This window comes from Ochotona princeps, chromosome X (assembly GCF_030435755.1).
Source record: "Ochotona princeps isolate mOchPri1 chromosome X, mOchPri1.hap1, whole genome shotgun sequence".
Classification (NCBI taxonomy): domain Eukaryota; kingdom Metazoa; phylum Chordata; class Mammalia; order Lagomorpha; family Ochotonidae; genus Ochotona; species Ochotona princeps.
This window is the reverse complement of record NC_080865.1, coordinates 51,996,886-52,012,907: the sequence shown is the minus strand read 5'-3', so window position 1 is coordinate 52,012,907 and position 16,022 is coordinate 51,996,886. Positions and strand designations below refer to the sequence as shown.

The window sequence follows — 16,022 nt, the reverse complement described above, 5'->3', positions numbered from 1 at the left end:
TGTATTCAAACATGCCCAATGTTCTGGTAGGCAGTTTATAGCTAAGCTTTCAATTCCTGCTAAAAGTTTTAAGATTAGCTAATGATGATGCTTCAGTTTTCTGGTCTTTTGTTGTCCATATGTAGTTTTGGGTATGCACAGAACCCTATACATGCTTGTAGCCTTTATATTCCAAAGGATGTATTATAGCCTTTCACAAATCTCTCTATGGACATCTCATTCCTGAGCTTTTTAAAAAAAAAAAAAAAAAAACTTTCTCCTCAACCTTTCGCTTTCTTGCATTATTAAAGTCATCCTGGCATCTGCACTGTTAAATTACAATCTATACACTGTTTTACAGAAATAATTCCAGGGAACACACGTTTCAACACACAAGCATGGAACAGTGGAAGGGGATTAGCAGAGAAAGTAGCTTAAAAATCATGGATTCTATCACGAAATCTATTCTGCCAGTCTTCTCCCTTTATAGTCATATGTCCCTCATGAAAGAAAAACTTCACCCCAAGGCTGTAAAAATCTCTAATGTGTTTTAAAGTTTTGTTAAATTATCATTTAGTTATCTGTGTTAACTGAAGTTATGATTTCATGGTAATTTTGTGTCTAATATTTTACTTCTATTTGTGACTAGCCAATTAACCCTTTAGTGAAGGTCTATATTTCGTTCACTAATTTGATACCCTAACATTCTCTATAACTATAATTTGATTACACAAGTATACGCTTTTGCATCTCCTGTTCTAAGCAATGAGGTTTATGCCTGGTATGTGTTTACATTGTATAAATATTTCAATTACTTTAAGGCCTATTTTACATATGGATCTCCCTTTAAAGGAAATTTTGCTCGTCCATTGCTGTAAACAATTTGAAAGAATCGTCTTTCCCCTTCAAAATCTGCAGGAGCCTTACAAGGTCTCTTAATACTTCCTTGTGTGATTTGAGTTGTAAAGGTGCATATTTAAGCATAGTAAGTCTTCTCACTAGCCAACATGGGTTTTCTTCACCTTATTTATTTAAGGTTCCTTTTAAACCACTCAGTAGAGGTTAGCATTTTTTAGAGCTGGTCTGTTTTGGGTTGTTGGTAAATTTTACAATACGGAGAGTTCTTAAAATGTACAAGAAATCAATTGATATTACTAACGGAACTTACAGAGCTCTCTTACAAAGACTGCAAAACTGAACCTAAGCTTTCTGACTGTTCTTATTACAAAGAATCCTTAACAGAAGAATTATCTTTATGGCATATCTGTGCACTGAATAGTCAATTTCTTAGGGGAAATTTCTATTTTTTAAATTATCTACTTGAAAAGAGAGATAAAGAGAATCTTCTATCAACTAGTTCACTCTAGATGCCCTGAACTAGCAAGGATTGTTTCAAGATAAAGCCAGGAACCCAAAATTTGGTCCAGGTCATCCATGTTGGCTACAGTGACCTAAATACTTGAGACATCACCTGTTGTCATAGAGGGTGCAAGTTTGCAGGCAGCTGAATCAGAAGCAGGGCTAGGACTCCATTTCTGAGAGTTATAGAATACAGATGTCCTGTGATATCTTAACAGGTGGCTCTACGAATCTACTCTGGAAAAATTTTTAAAGTGAAATTTCTGAATCAAAAACTTTGCTCATTAAACATTTTGAAACAATTGTCCTCCAGAAAGGTTGGACCAGCTTTGGCACATAAGAACAGTGTCTGAAGTTATTCATTCCGCTACACTCATGTGAACACTTGATCACATTTTTTTAATCTTTGCCAATCAAGCAAAGAAAATATGCTGCTATGTAATCTGTATATATTTAAAATTCTATTTAAAAGTGAGATTGCAAATCTATTTAAAATTTTAGTTGTTTGATTTGTTTCTTTTCTGTATTTTCTATTTTTCTACAGTGCTAACATCTATTATGATAAAATTGAGAGTTCATACAACTATTGTAGAATATATTTGATAAATCAATAAATGTAAACTGATAGTTTCTTTAAAAGTATCCTATGTCAAAGGATGCTTGTGTGAAGTCTCATATTTCTATGAATAGATTTTCAGAAATTTGCACATTGTTAGCACTGTTCATGATGCACTCTAGAAAAGCAATAAATTTTTGTTGAGGAAATAAATTAGTGAATGAAATACAAAAACAAAAAATTATGGACTCTCAATGTTCTTAATAAGGCTTTGTAGAGTGTTTTCATTGTTTTCCTATCTGCCATTTGTTGTCTTTCTCTTGGAATGGTTTCTAGAAGTTTTAAATTATTTATTTAAAAAATACATTTCGTAAGTTTTATTTAAATGTTTCACTCTTACAAAAAAAAAAGATTTTATTGCTTTGTGGAGGGGATTTTCAAACTCTTTATTACTCATTCTAGAAGTCCCACACCTGATCATAAGAGGCGTTTCTAAATTTGAAAACAGTTTTATTTATATAAAGAGAACCAATGATATAAATTTCATACATAGAGTTTTAAGTGAATAATGACAATTCCCACCTACTCTTTCCCATTTTCACTCTTCCTTCTCTTGCCTTTCTTATTTTTTTTTCATTTTTTAAAGACTTCTTTATTTCTATTGCAATGTCAGATATACAGAGAGGAGGAAAGACAGAGAGGAAGATCTTCCGTCCGTTGATTCATTCCTGAAATGATCACAATGGCCAGAGCTGAGCTAATCTGAAGGCAGGACCCAGGACACATGAGCCTCTTCTGGGTCTCCCAAGTGGGTGCAGGATCCCAACACTTTTGGCCATCCTCGATTGCTTTCCCAGGCCACAAGCAGGGAGCTGGACAGGAAGTGGGACTGCCAGGATTAGAACCAATACCAAATGAATCCTAGTGCGTGCAAGGCGAGGACTTCAGCTGCTAGGCTAATGTGCCGAGCCCACCTTTCTTATATTTTTTTTGTTAATTTTACAATATACTTTCAATTTACTTAATAATCACAATTTTAACCCTCCAGTAAATAAAAAATTCCACAAATAATAAGTAGAAAAGCCACTGTTCCTTAATGTAGAGGACTTTAAGCAATAATCAAATCTCAAGACGTCAATTTTGATCACAAAGTTTTACGGGTTGAGTCTATTAAAATGGGTGAATCATATTGATTTTGAAAATTAAGCTAATCTTTCATTACTGAGTTAAACTTTACTAGATTATAATGTGGTATACATTTTATGTATTTCTGGGTTCAATTTAATAAAATTTTGTTAATAGTTCGGTACTTAATTATGGTTATTGGGATGCACATTTCTTTTCTCATAATGCATCTAACTGGTTTTCCATCAGATGAATGGTAACTTCATAGAATGAGTTAAGATGTATGCTCTGTTATCTTTTTTTCTGAAACAGTTCAGGTGATGTTCTTATGCTTGGATTTAATGTTACTATCTGTTGTTATTTATTTTCTGTCTATTCCTTATTTTATTTTTCTCTGTTCCTGTCCTCTTTTGGGTTGTTTTTTCATGTTTATTCTTTACATTACTGACTTATTATTATAATAGTTCTTTTGTGATTGTAATAGGTTACAGTATTTTCTTTTAACTTAACCCAGTCTAGCTTCAACTAATTGAGTATCCTCATCACATGTGACATAATTTTATGATCATGAACACCCAGTTCCATTTTCTAGTATTTTTTTTCTCTTTTGTCACACATGTATACTTTAACACATACTGCAAGTATGTTTTATTCTGGTTTTTAGCTATTTTTTTAAGAAACACCAACAATTAAGGAAAACAATATTTTAAATACGCCCCCCATAATATCTTTACTGGAATTACTGACACTTTTGCTCAGATCCAAATTTTCATCTGGTATCATTTTCTCTCTTTAACATTCTGTATCATGCTGATCTTATTGTGGATACTTCTCATTTCTAAATCTGTAAACAGCACTTATCTTGTCCTCCATAAGTAGTCTTGTCGTTTCATCAGGGGATAAATTCCAATACCCTCAATGAATGCCTGAAACTGCCCAAAGTAAGGAACCCTTTACATACTATGTATTTTCCTTTTTGTTCTTAGTATAGATCCTGGAAACCTTAGCATACTTTTTTTTTTTTTTTTTTTGCTTCCCTGGTTAGTTTGAAAACTTACTCTTTCATTTAAAGAAAGCTCTGAGCATCTTTGGCATGTTTGGATCTCCAACACCACTACTCATGTACTTTCTTTTTCTCTCTTTTTAAATTATTAATTAGTGTTATTTTTGATGATTTTTACATAGTTGATTAGGGTGGTTAGTGTCAAGGGCTACAGAAAGGTGGGTGAGATCACCATTTCGACATTCTCTCCTTTTTTTCCTTCCTCTATCTGGGGGAAAGGAGAAGATAAGGAGAAGCCACACCCAGCCTCCCAAACACATCTGTACCCTGGGATGGAGAACAGCCACTCAACACCAACTCAGGGTTCCCAATGTGGGGCATGCTCTGAGGGACCTGCTCAAGAGGTTTTGATAGTTCAGCAGTTCTGAATTACTGCCAATCTCACCACTTTGATTATGATGAAGTCTTTCCAGAACCAACTGGTTGGCATAGTCCACCTTAGTGTCTCTGTTTGTCCAGTTATTCACTGCCAACACTTGACTGGGGGTAGTTGATCGATTTGTTCTGTCATCTATCCTCTGTTGTAGTACCAGGTGTCCTTCTGCAGACTCTGATGTAGTGCCACTCTCCGTCTGCTCATGCTTGCCCCAGTCCTGGTCCTCAGGCTCACCAGTGGGAGTGGCAACTCAAGACAGAGGTACCCATTGTTTCCCTACTGGGCCCACTCCCACTCCTGAATCTTACACTCTCCAGGTGGTTCCGCAGCTTAACTTGACAGAATTTGCCATCCCCTCCCTCCGGCCCCACCGCCGTGCCAGCATCTGCTAGCTGATGTTGTGGCAAAGTCCATCCAACCCACACTCACTCTGACTTATGCATGCACCAGTAGGAACAGTCAACCCAGCCTAGCTTGCCGCTGATCCAGCCCACATGAGGCCCACAGGACAACAGCCTGGCCTACTCATATACTTTCAGCTCACTATTACCTAAGTAACTTAAACATGAAGCAATCTGATAACTGCACAAGATGGAATAGGACTGAGAAAGATTTCACCATTCTCAGAACAGAGCACAGTTGAAAATACATGAACTATCTCTGAAACTCTGTATGTGGCTCACCGTGGGCACCTAAAACTGTGTTTTTTTTTCTTTTTTTTTTTTTATTCATTGATTACATTGTATTATGTGATACAGTTTCGTTGGAACTGGGAATCACCCCTTCCCCCCGCCCTCCCCCCTAAAACTGTGTTTAAAAGGACACTGCTTTGTTTTTGATGTATAAAAAAGATTAAGCTGATTTTTTTTTAGGTGCTCATATGTGTCACTCTGGGAGTGGGTGTTTGTCCTAGTAGTTACAACATCATTTAGGATGTCAACATCAGAGTCCCTTGGTTCAACACTCATCTCCAGCTTACTGTTAATGCATAACCTTGGAAGACAGTGTATATGATTCAAGTTTTTGTGCTCCTTACATCTATGTGGGTCGGGGGCAACTAAGACTGACTTTCCAATTCCTGGCCCTCAAGCTATGATTCCAGCTGCAGGAATTTAGGACAGCAAACTGGCCAACGAGAGCAGTATTTTTGTCTCTCTGCCTCTTTCTCTCTCTCTCTCCATCATTCTCTCTATATGTAGACAATGTCACTCCCCTGTCTTCTGACTTTGTTTCTGACAGAATGTCTGCTATAATCTTATCATTTTCCCTCATGGATTCATGTTCTTTTTTTTCCCTTTGCTTCCCTCTTTTGGGGGACAGGGGAGAGAAACAGAGAGAAGGACAAGAAAGGAGAGGAGATACAGGGAGAGGGGGAAAACAAAAGGGAAGAGAAGAGAGGGTTCTCTAGTCTGGTCTACTGCCCTATTCCCCAAATGCCTTCAATGACCATGGCTGAGGCCAACACAGGAAACCCAGAAATAAGTCTTGCATGAGGTTAAACAGGAAGATGGTGTCATGAATGGAGCTGGATATTGAACTCAGACATTGCAATGTGGGATACGGGCACCTTAATTAGAATCTTAACCACTGGGTTAAAGGCTCTGGCTGTTTCAGGTCCTCTAACATTGGCTTTCACCAATTTGATAATGGTAAGACCCCTTAAGTTCCATGGGCTTGTTGGGTTTGTGTTCTTAAAGTCTTTTGTCAAATTTGGAAGCAATCATTTGGTAGTTATTCAAATTTTTTTTGTCTAATACCAATTTTGCAGAACTTCAATATATAATGATGCTTGGTACTTTCCAGATTACCATTCTATATATATTTTTCAGTATTTTCTCTTTATCTTTTACTTTAAGAAATGTCCCTTGATGTCTTTAAATTTATTATTCCTTGAACTGAAAGTATGACAATGTAAAAATTTTAAAAAGAAAGAAGGAAGGAAGGAGGGAAGGAAGGAATGGGGAAAACAAGCAGGAGGGAGGGTAGGGTGAGAATATCACTGTGCAATATCTTAGTTGTAAAATTCTTGAAATTTTTTTATGTTATATGAATAAAATATTTTAAATAAGGAACCTTAAAAATAAAATATTTTATGTGGATAAAACAAAATGTACTAATCTTCTGTAGTGCCTTATCTAGTGTTAACCCCATCCAACATAAATTTCATCATTGGAAGTTCCGAATTCCACTAGGGACCTCTCTTTTTTTTTTTTTAAGACTTATTGGCTTGTTTCTAAGAGTTACAGAGAGACAGAGAGAGAAAGAGAGAGAGAGAGAGAGAGACAGAGAGAGAGAGACAGAGAGAAGCAGAGAAGTCTTCCACCTTTAAGTTTATTCCCTACAGGATCACAGTGGTCGAAGCTGGGCCAAGCTGAAGCCTGAAGCCCAGCAGCTTCACCTGGGTTTCCCACACTGGTGGCAGAAACCCAAACACTTGGACTACCTTCCACTCCATTTTTAAGGCCATTAGCAGAGACCTTGATCATGAGTAGAGCACCAGTATATAAACTTGTCTGGAATGCCAACAATGCCTGCCCAAAGGATCTTCCTTATGTTTTCTGTTTTCCTCCTCGCTGTGCTAGTGCTTGCCTCCCCTCCAACTTTTTGAGTGTGCAGCATATATTTTATATTTCTCTTACAAATGCACCTTTGCCTATTCATTTTTAATAGTGTGATTTTAAAAATCTATTCCCACTAATTTATCCTTCTAGTCACTGTTAGTCATATGCTTCTGCTTCACTGTATGACTACTAATTTTTTTTTTTACTAGATGTCATATATGGTGAGTTTACCATGTTTACTACTGTATTGGGGGAATTATCTAAAATAGGAATTTGCTCTGAGATGAAGTTAACCTATTGGGAACCAGTGTAATAAATGCAAGACTTGCTTTAAATTGTCTACCAATGTGTCATCTAAGGCTAATTTAATTGTACTACAACTAATGGATACTCTTCTGTGTTTTCTTTTTGGTGTCTATTATATTAGGAGGTCTTAACATTCTGACTAACTAGCTGAACACAAATATTGATATCCCTATGTGACATCCAAAGATTGCCAGTTTGCTTCTCGCTGGTGGCTCTTTCACCGCAGATGGCAGCTAGTTTACATGCGTAGCTGACTACTGCGCACTTACAATCATGAGGCAGCCTCCACGTGTCTCCTTACTTCTATCTGTGTGGTTCTCTGATATCTTATTCTGGACCCCATAAATTCAGACTACATTAGTCTGTGTTTATCCTAATTTTTACCTCATCTTGCTAAGAGATGCTGGGATTTGCTTGACTTCTCTTTTCTTTTAATATGACTAAAAGAAAAAAAATCTCTCTAGGCAGTGACCTAAATACTTGCAGGCTGTTAGGATTTGCTTCGCTTTTCTGGAAATACTGGTCCTTGCTCCCAATGATCACTGGTAGTGAAACTTTGTTTACTGAGAAGTGATTTCCTTTTTAGAGACACAAGTTCTTCAGAGTCAAATAAGTTTTAATAAGGCACACCAAACAAAGAGTGACTAAAAATTAGTACACATAATTTTCTCATGCACCCTGTAACTCTTCTCTTGTTTATAGGTACAGAACACAGTATCCAATCCTAGGTCTCCTGTATGACGACTATGAATATATACCACCAGGTAGTGACACACAGACGATTGTGATTGAGAAAACGGAAGACAAGTGGACTTCAGTAAGTTTTACTAGACATACCTAGCCCCATTTTAACTATACCTTAATTGCTTATTAAAAATTGAGCTAAAATATCAAAATTGACTAATTTATTCCCTTAGGATTTTTATGTTGCTCTTACTGATATCTGTATAGATCTATATCGATATATATAGATACACACATATTTGTATGTATATATAGCAACATTTTATGTTGCTATTACTGCTATATATACATATATATTACTGATATATATAATGTTACTGAAATTAAGAAAATTTGCAAATACTCATGAATAGGGTAATGTAACTGATTAGACTACAATGAATTAGATACAATTATTTTTTACCTTGAACACTAGGAATATTAACATTAGCAAAATGATAATATTCTTTCTTTTCATATTTCAGGAATTATTACATTCCTGAATTGAATTAAATTGAATTGAATTCCTGAATAATTTTCGAATTATTGATGTGATCCCATTCATTGTAAGATACTCTCTTGAAGCAATTAGCAAACAACTCAGATAATTATGAGTGGGAGCCAAAAAAATGGGGAGATACCTGTTTTAATAGATTTTGCCTTGTATTTTTGAATGTGGTACTTATTCCTGAAGAAAACTATTATTTTACGATTTGGAAAGAACAGAAGTGTTGTATGTAAGATCCATCAATTTTGAGTCCTACACTTTATGGTTAGGTTGCTGAACAGTCCTTTAAAACCATATACTATAATACCTGTATTTTGCAATATTCTCCAAGATGACTGAGTAATCCAATTCACTTCTAAGGGGGCAAGTCATCAAAGTTTTCTTATTTTTCAAGCATTTTATTGAAATACAGCATACATACCAACCAATGCACATAAATGTACAGATAAATGAATTTTTGTCCTCTGATCACTCATAACCAACACCCAAATTAAGAATGTTACTAGTGCCCTAGAGAATTAAAAGCCACTCTCCTTAGAACATTACGTACTGACCTACTAACTTCCAAAGTGGTGATCACCAAAAGGCTAGTAAATATATGGAGACTTTGAAAAGCCCTTAGAATAAAAGAAATTAAAACATAAATTATGCTATTCCAAAATATTGACATCCACGCCATTTTTTCACATGTTCACATGAAATTTCTGTGGTACCCTCATATTCATAGATTTAAAATTTTCAAATACTGAAATAATTTTTCTTTGAATTTCATTTTCCATGAATTCTTTGAAGTTCTTCCATATTCCTTAGCACAGGAATTTATTTTAAGGAAAATTTCCCCCTAAATGGCAATTAACAGTACTTGCAGATAGTTTTGGTTTTCCTAAGCATTGAGGAGTATGGATATCATTTGGCATCTGGTGGATGAAGGCCAAGAATAATGCTAAACATGATAGAATGTGAGGGACAGTGCCCTATAATAAATTTTCCAGTCCAAAGATGTTAACAGATACAGTGTGGAGAAGCCCTGCTAACACAGCAGAATACTATTGGGTTAGTCCCCCTCCCCACCACTACCACCATTTAATCATAAACTCCTAACTAGTTCAAGGGATTCTAATAAGTAATTCCTTGTCAGTGTTTGTGAGACTATGATATATCCCTCAGATAAAATGCGCAGAAGAAAAAAAAGATTGAGATGCCTAGCTCTCAACCCAAACAGAATCTGATTATAAACAACTTTGTTTTGTTGCATTAAAATTCTCCAATTACGAAGTGTCTTACAACAACACAAAAAAACAATACTTGATTGGTTACTAAAGCCATGAAACGGCTCTCCTTGCAGAGGAGGTGGATCTTGATTGCCAGCGAGTAATTCAGGAACATAAGAATGTTCTGCTTTTGTGATCTAGATGATGGTTATGCTGATGTGCTCAGTTTGACAAAATTGGTTCAGTTGAAGGCTTATACCAGATTCACTTTGTGTATATGTTTATTTTACATGAATCTCTTTAAATGAATAAGTTGAGCATGATGAGTAGATAAATAAATACTGAGAAATAAAAAACAGTTGGATTTTCATGCCAGCAATATTGAAAACCATGCATAATTTTATACACATAGTCCACGAATTTTTGAAAGACTTCTTGTAACAAGAAAGTATTCTGCAGAACTTTCTGAACAAATCTCAAGAGTTCAGGTATTAACTTCAAGTGTTAATAGAAGTTACTACTAAGTAACAAAATATTTTTGTTTGAAAAAGCTCAAAAAGCTGAATAAACAAAAAATTCTGAAGGTTCTAGCTCTGAAGGTTTTAACTACAATCAATCTCAGTAATAAAAGTATTAGAAGGAGTCAGTATTTGGTAACCCACGAACTGATTCCATAATTTTAGTCTTTAAATATGCGGTTAAATATATTGTTCTCTTACGTCATTATTTAGTTAAGAACCACTTATTGTCAGTTATTAACTAGTAAATGCATTTGATGATGCTTCAAGAAACAAATAAGCCGCAAGAGGCAGGCTGCATAGGATTTTCAACTTGAAAGAGAATTTGATGTTAAAAATTAAGTTTTATAAACAGCTGCTGCTACTAACCATATGTGCCCAGAATTAGCATCATTGTGAGGGACCAGTTGAAAAACTGATCTACAGAATAGTAGTCATTAGTATTTTCCCCTTTCCAAATGTGTAGTAAAAAACATGAAAGTGACTATGGAGACTGGTACCAAGTTCAAAATGTAAGATCAGAAATGATATATCTGTATTTACTAACAGATATTAAGGCATAAATTTATCCTCCAAATACAACACTAAGGAAGAACTCTACACAATCTTCCATATCTTCTTAAAATCGCCTGAAACATTCACCTTGACTAGTGTCTATATTTTTCATCACATATACATATGAAATAGTACCACAAATTATAATCCATTTCCTTTTGTTTTACACATATTCATTTAAACAATTTCCCATAGCTGTATGCATACATAGCAGTGTTTGAAACTAAGTATGAATTATTTGTGAAATAACTTATTTTCTTTTTATTTTCTAGCCATGAAGGATTCATTTTACAGTGTTACAACTCAGAGGAGATTTTTAATGTCTGCATTAGTACTTCAGTTGTTGCTTTTCCACAAGTTAAGTCCAATCAAAACTTTTAATCATGTTAACTACGCAATGGATCTAATGGAATGAATTAGTTCTGCAGATGATAATTTGTCATTTTTTCAGACCCAAATTTTCCTATAACTTCTCTTTCTTCAAAATAGCAACATGAAAACTGAAAGATGGATCTGTTTAAACTGATTGAATACCCTGGAAAACATTGTAAAACATACCCTGCTGGGGATCTTATCTTTTTTTTTTTTTTTTGTTAGGATTTTTCTGAAGTGTTGAACTCATTTATTGCAGTAAACATTTTATGAATAATCATGAAAGACTATTTCTCTGATATTAGATTTGCATTTCAGATATAGGATTAAATATTACTTTTAACAAGGGATGCAAGATACTTTAAGAGAAATGCAATATAGCTAGTGTTTCATATATATACAATCTATATTTACCTTTCTCACACTAAGACTTGTGACTATAAGAAATATTTCCTTCCGTGTTATTTCTACCTCTTGGAGACATAATCAAAAGAAAGGTGATAGTTAATTTTCTTTAGCAAGGACTTGGGGTAGACACTATCTTTGTTAAAACCAAAATATATTACATTGTATATTATGCTATTATGACTTTTACGCTATTATCATTACTTGAGCAATCAGTTCTTTCAAAGACTATCCTCCTAAACTGAACCCCATCTACTTCTTTAAAAATACAATCACTATATAGTAGTAGTACTATGTAAAAGAAGGCAACCTTTTTTTTTCATGATGTGTAACGTAACACTGAAATGTTTCATATAGTCTAGATTAAAACTAGCAAAAACAAATACTTCAACATTATATTTAATGTACTTAGAAGCTGGTTAATGGGGTTTTAATGACTACAAAGTGAATACAAGTACTTTCTAAACACATTGCAAGAATATAATTTCCCGATTTCAACCCATTTGACTAACATTATTAGTTTACAAGTTTAAAATACTGCGTTTGAAAAAGTAAAGATTAGGTCAACAGATATATTTGTGTTACATATGAATGAAATTTTGCAGTGAAATCTTGGCAAATGCTTGATAAAATTCTGTAATGCCTTACAGTTATAATCTAATAACTACTCAGTATGGTAGAAATCATTAATCTAAGAATGATGCACTATACTAAATTAAACCACCTATGAGAAAATGTTCTTGATAGTCTTAACAGAAATACTCATGTCTCAATGTGATGCTAAAAGCCTTACAGTATCAATATTTTAGCTAAAATGTCAAGCTCTGTACCGTGAATTGATGCAATTCTATTTTTTTCAATTGTGCTGTATGAAATGTTAACACTCTTAATTAACTACATGCTTCTTGCATTTTTTGTCTTTACCAATAATAATTTCTGTTATGTGAACTACTGTGTCATAAATGTAGTTGGGACAAGTTATCCACTCATTACAAATTAGGTGAAGTTTTTATTAGTTTTACTGCAAACTGCTACTACTACCATTTGAAAATGAGAATGGACGTGATTTTTCCAAAATAAAAAGCAAAAGCAAAAATATGTCACAAAACTCAAGGTCCTTAATTGGTGGAGGCGGTCAGCACTTTATTGCCTCACTCTGCGTTAACAGCGAATAGGAATCATAAAGACATTCAAATGATGAGCACTGAAATGTATTAACTAGGTATGTATTTCTTTTCCAATTTGTGCCAAGTTAAACAGAAATGGTAGTGATGCCTTTCCTCTTGCAAGTTTTACACAAATGAAAACTGGATTTCACATTAGAAATGCCTGTTTATCTAATTTGTATTTCAGTATGCTCTTGCTTTAGATTTGTCAAATAAAATTGACTGCACGATGACATGCAATGTAATTTCTTTGTCTAAATAAAATATGTGAAGTATGTGTGTGGTCTTTGTGTAATCAATAGTAAGAAATGTGGGGGGGGAATCTTTAGATTCTCTATTTTTCTCAAGAAGTTATTATTACTCTAATCTTTATTTTGCATGTGACACTGGTTTGATTTAGTAAACAAAAACTTCCCAATGTGAACTACTAGACAGTGCCTTAGCGAAGCTGCAACTGTTGATACAAGTTTCTTCTTTGAGAATTTGCTTACAAACTCTAAATCTGCATATATGATATATGTGAAATTTGTTCATCTTATAAAAACTAAAAATATTAAAACTTGCTTTCTAACTTCCATAAATCACTGGTTTAAAACATGATTCCATATAGCAATCTTCACACCCTTGCAATGCTGCTTCAATTGTATTAGTTTTCATCAACATGGATAGTGCAAAAGGAATGAAAAACAACTTTAAAAAATTGTATCTCACTAACAATTGGTATCACCTTAATGAAAAACCATCCTCATATTCTCATTATTGCAATCTACAAAGATAACACATTTCTTTTGAAAATGAATAATATGCCTTGAAAGTATTTCCTTATACAGCACATGTGCCTTACCAAAGGACAGTATTAAATCTATTGGATCACCACCTTGAACATGCAAAATATTTCATGTCCACTATGGGATAAATTCTTGAAAAATTAAAGAATGTAATAAATAATTGCACATTTTATAACCTAGAAAAGGAACATTGGAATTGATTACTCCATAATTATTTGATACTCAGACAATTATGGTAATATTTGTCTCTTACAGATAATGACATGTCAAGCTCATGGTCTCTATATTTGCTTTCCCATTCCACATTAAAATAACTCATTATGGAAATTTATGTTTCACTCATCTTTTGTATTGAGGGACACTCTTCGCAATATGATTATTTCATTCTATATGTAGATGATACTCCTAGTCCATATGTTTCAAGATTCAAAGAGCAAACCCCATTCCTGAAGTGTGAAAATATATAGGCTTTTTGATGTAGTTCTTTAAAGGGGTTCTGAAACTATGATGAATGGGTAGTGTTGGAATCAGATGGCTGGTGACTGAGACTCACATTATAGATTAAAGGTCAATACTCATACTATCAACAGGCCCAATTTAAAAGTGGAGCAGGGTTCCCTTTATAGTATTTACTCATCTAATGCACAGAGAACAGGTAAAAGTGGAATGACCAGTTGGAATACTTTTAGCTTGGGGTATCTGTTACTACAGCTTTGATCCTACAAACTGATAAAAGTTCTTCTGCAGTACTGGTCACTGCTGATAATACCATCCATTTTTTCTTTATCAATGATCCCCAAGATGCTAAGAGATTCTTCTTGATCAGCTTCAAATTTACAACTAGTTTTATTTCAGAAGGGCATGGTAGCGCTGGGAGAAGTTGGGAAATTATCAAGATTCTCCAATCCAACAATATTATTGGGTTCTAATCAAGTCCTGCAATTTTGCTAAAAACCTTCTTCATTCTCAAAAGCTTACTCGATAAATTTTAAGCCTAACCAGGTTTTTTGTTTTTTGTTTTTGATTCTCATGAGAAAGGTAAGTAGAAAAACTCAGGATTATCTTGCTTCTCTACCTTCAATGCAGCCGAGTTATTTGCTAAATTTTTACTCAAAATTTTTTAAAAACATGTCTAAGATTTGCTTCCAACTGAACCAACAGGGGAAAGAAGCAACAAATTAAGCAATCAAAAATAAGTGGGTAAGTGAAGTAAGGAGAATATAACGTAACAATTGTCATGAGATGAGGATTATTAATTGTGGATGATTGGCTGCATAGGAGTCCGTAATATTCTTATAACTTTGTATATAGACATATGTATACACACAGAGGCAGCTATCTCTGCATCTTCAAGTACACTTCAAGGTTCAAACTGGTAGTTGTCCTGTATGAGACATGAGGAGTTGAATTTAGGTGCGTTACATGAGTAATAATCCCAATTGCCTTCCATTATGGTATTGGCCATTCAGAAGTGATAACTGGGTAACCATATCTATAAACAATGACTGTTTTGGAAAAATTATTATCCAGTAACTTTTCCCTTTTTTGTGTCAGGATACTTTAATCGACAGACCTACATTTTTAGAGGAATATGGGTATATAGGAAATCTTGTGCAATAAAGTCTGTATTTTAAGGCAATCTTCTAATATATGTACTTTTGTTGAGTTCCACTTTAACCATGAACAAATGAAATAATGGCTTAGTATGGCTCCATGGCTGCCTCCCAAAGCTCCTCTACTATTCTTGAGTGATCTTCAAAATGTAAATCATGTTATTCCTGTCCTTAAAACCTTCCAGTGGCTTCTCACTTTCAGAAGTTCCTGCCCCATCCTTTCCCCTCAGTTAACATGATCTAGCCTAAGTCTATTCTACCTCATGTTATTTGCATTGGCAGGTTTGTATACCTTATGACAGATCATCATTTGGCTGGTTTCTTCTTGCTACTCACATCTGAGTCCAAATATCATGTCTTCACTAAGAATTGTTCCATCCACTCACTGGTAATTATCTAAGCAACAGCACCAAAGTGTGACAAAACTTTGTGAGGTGCTTTTGTCTATTGATTCAGTACTCATAGGGTCGCAATACCTAGGAGACTGCTAGAAATGCAGAATTGTAGGTCTAATGCTCACCTACCAAATCACAATATGAATGAATTTTTTTAACAAGTTGCGTAAGTGAACACTTAGTACATTTTAGAAGCACTATTCTCACATGTGAGGCTAATAGATTTTTTTCCATTTGTTTGAAGGATTCATAAAGCATATTTAATAAACGAATTGACCATGTCTTAGCTACTAGTGTGATATACCTAGATAATGAATTCTGTTAAGTGCTAATACTCGTTTGCAGAAATCTTTAGCAAATATTTGAATAATTGCTTTTGAGTTTTTGGAACACAGATGAACTCAATATTCAAGACGGTGTCATTTGGTAGGTTGATATTTCTT

General features: G+C 34.4%; 1 protein-coding gene across 2 annotated transcripts in view; it reads left to right on the top strand.

Annotated features, from left to right (window-relative positions):
- Window positions 1-11,380, top strand: part of POF1B (POF1B actin binding protein) — an 84,009-nt gene extending 72,629 nt beyond the window's left edge. The window contains exons 16-17 of one of the 2 annotated variants that reach the window (XM_058658469.1): window positions 8,028-8,142; window positions 11,113-11,380. In XM_058658469.1, the coding sequence (XP_058514452.1) occupies window positions 8,028-8,142; window positions 11,113-11,118 (121 nt within the window). In that variant the 3' untranslated portion in view covers window positions 11,119-11,380. Of the gene's footprint in view, window positions 1-8,027; window positions 8,220-11,112 lie in introns of those variants that run through there. The other variant, XM_058658468.1, reaches the window with a different exon arrangement.
- The last annotated feature ends 4,642 nt before the right edge of the window (window positions 11,381-16,022 follow it).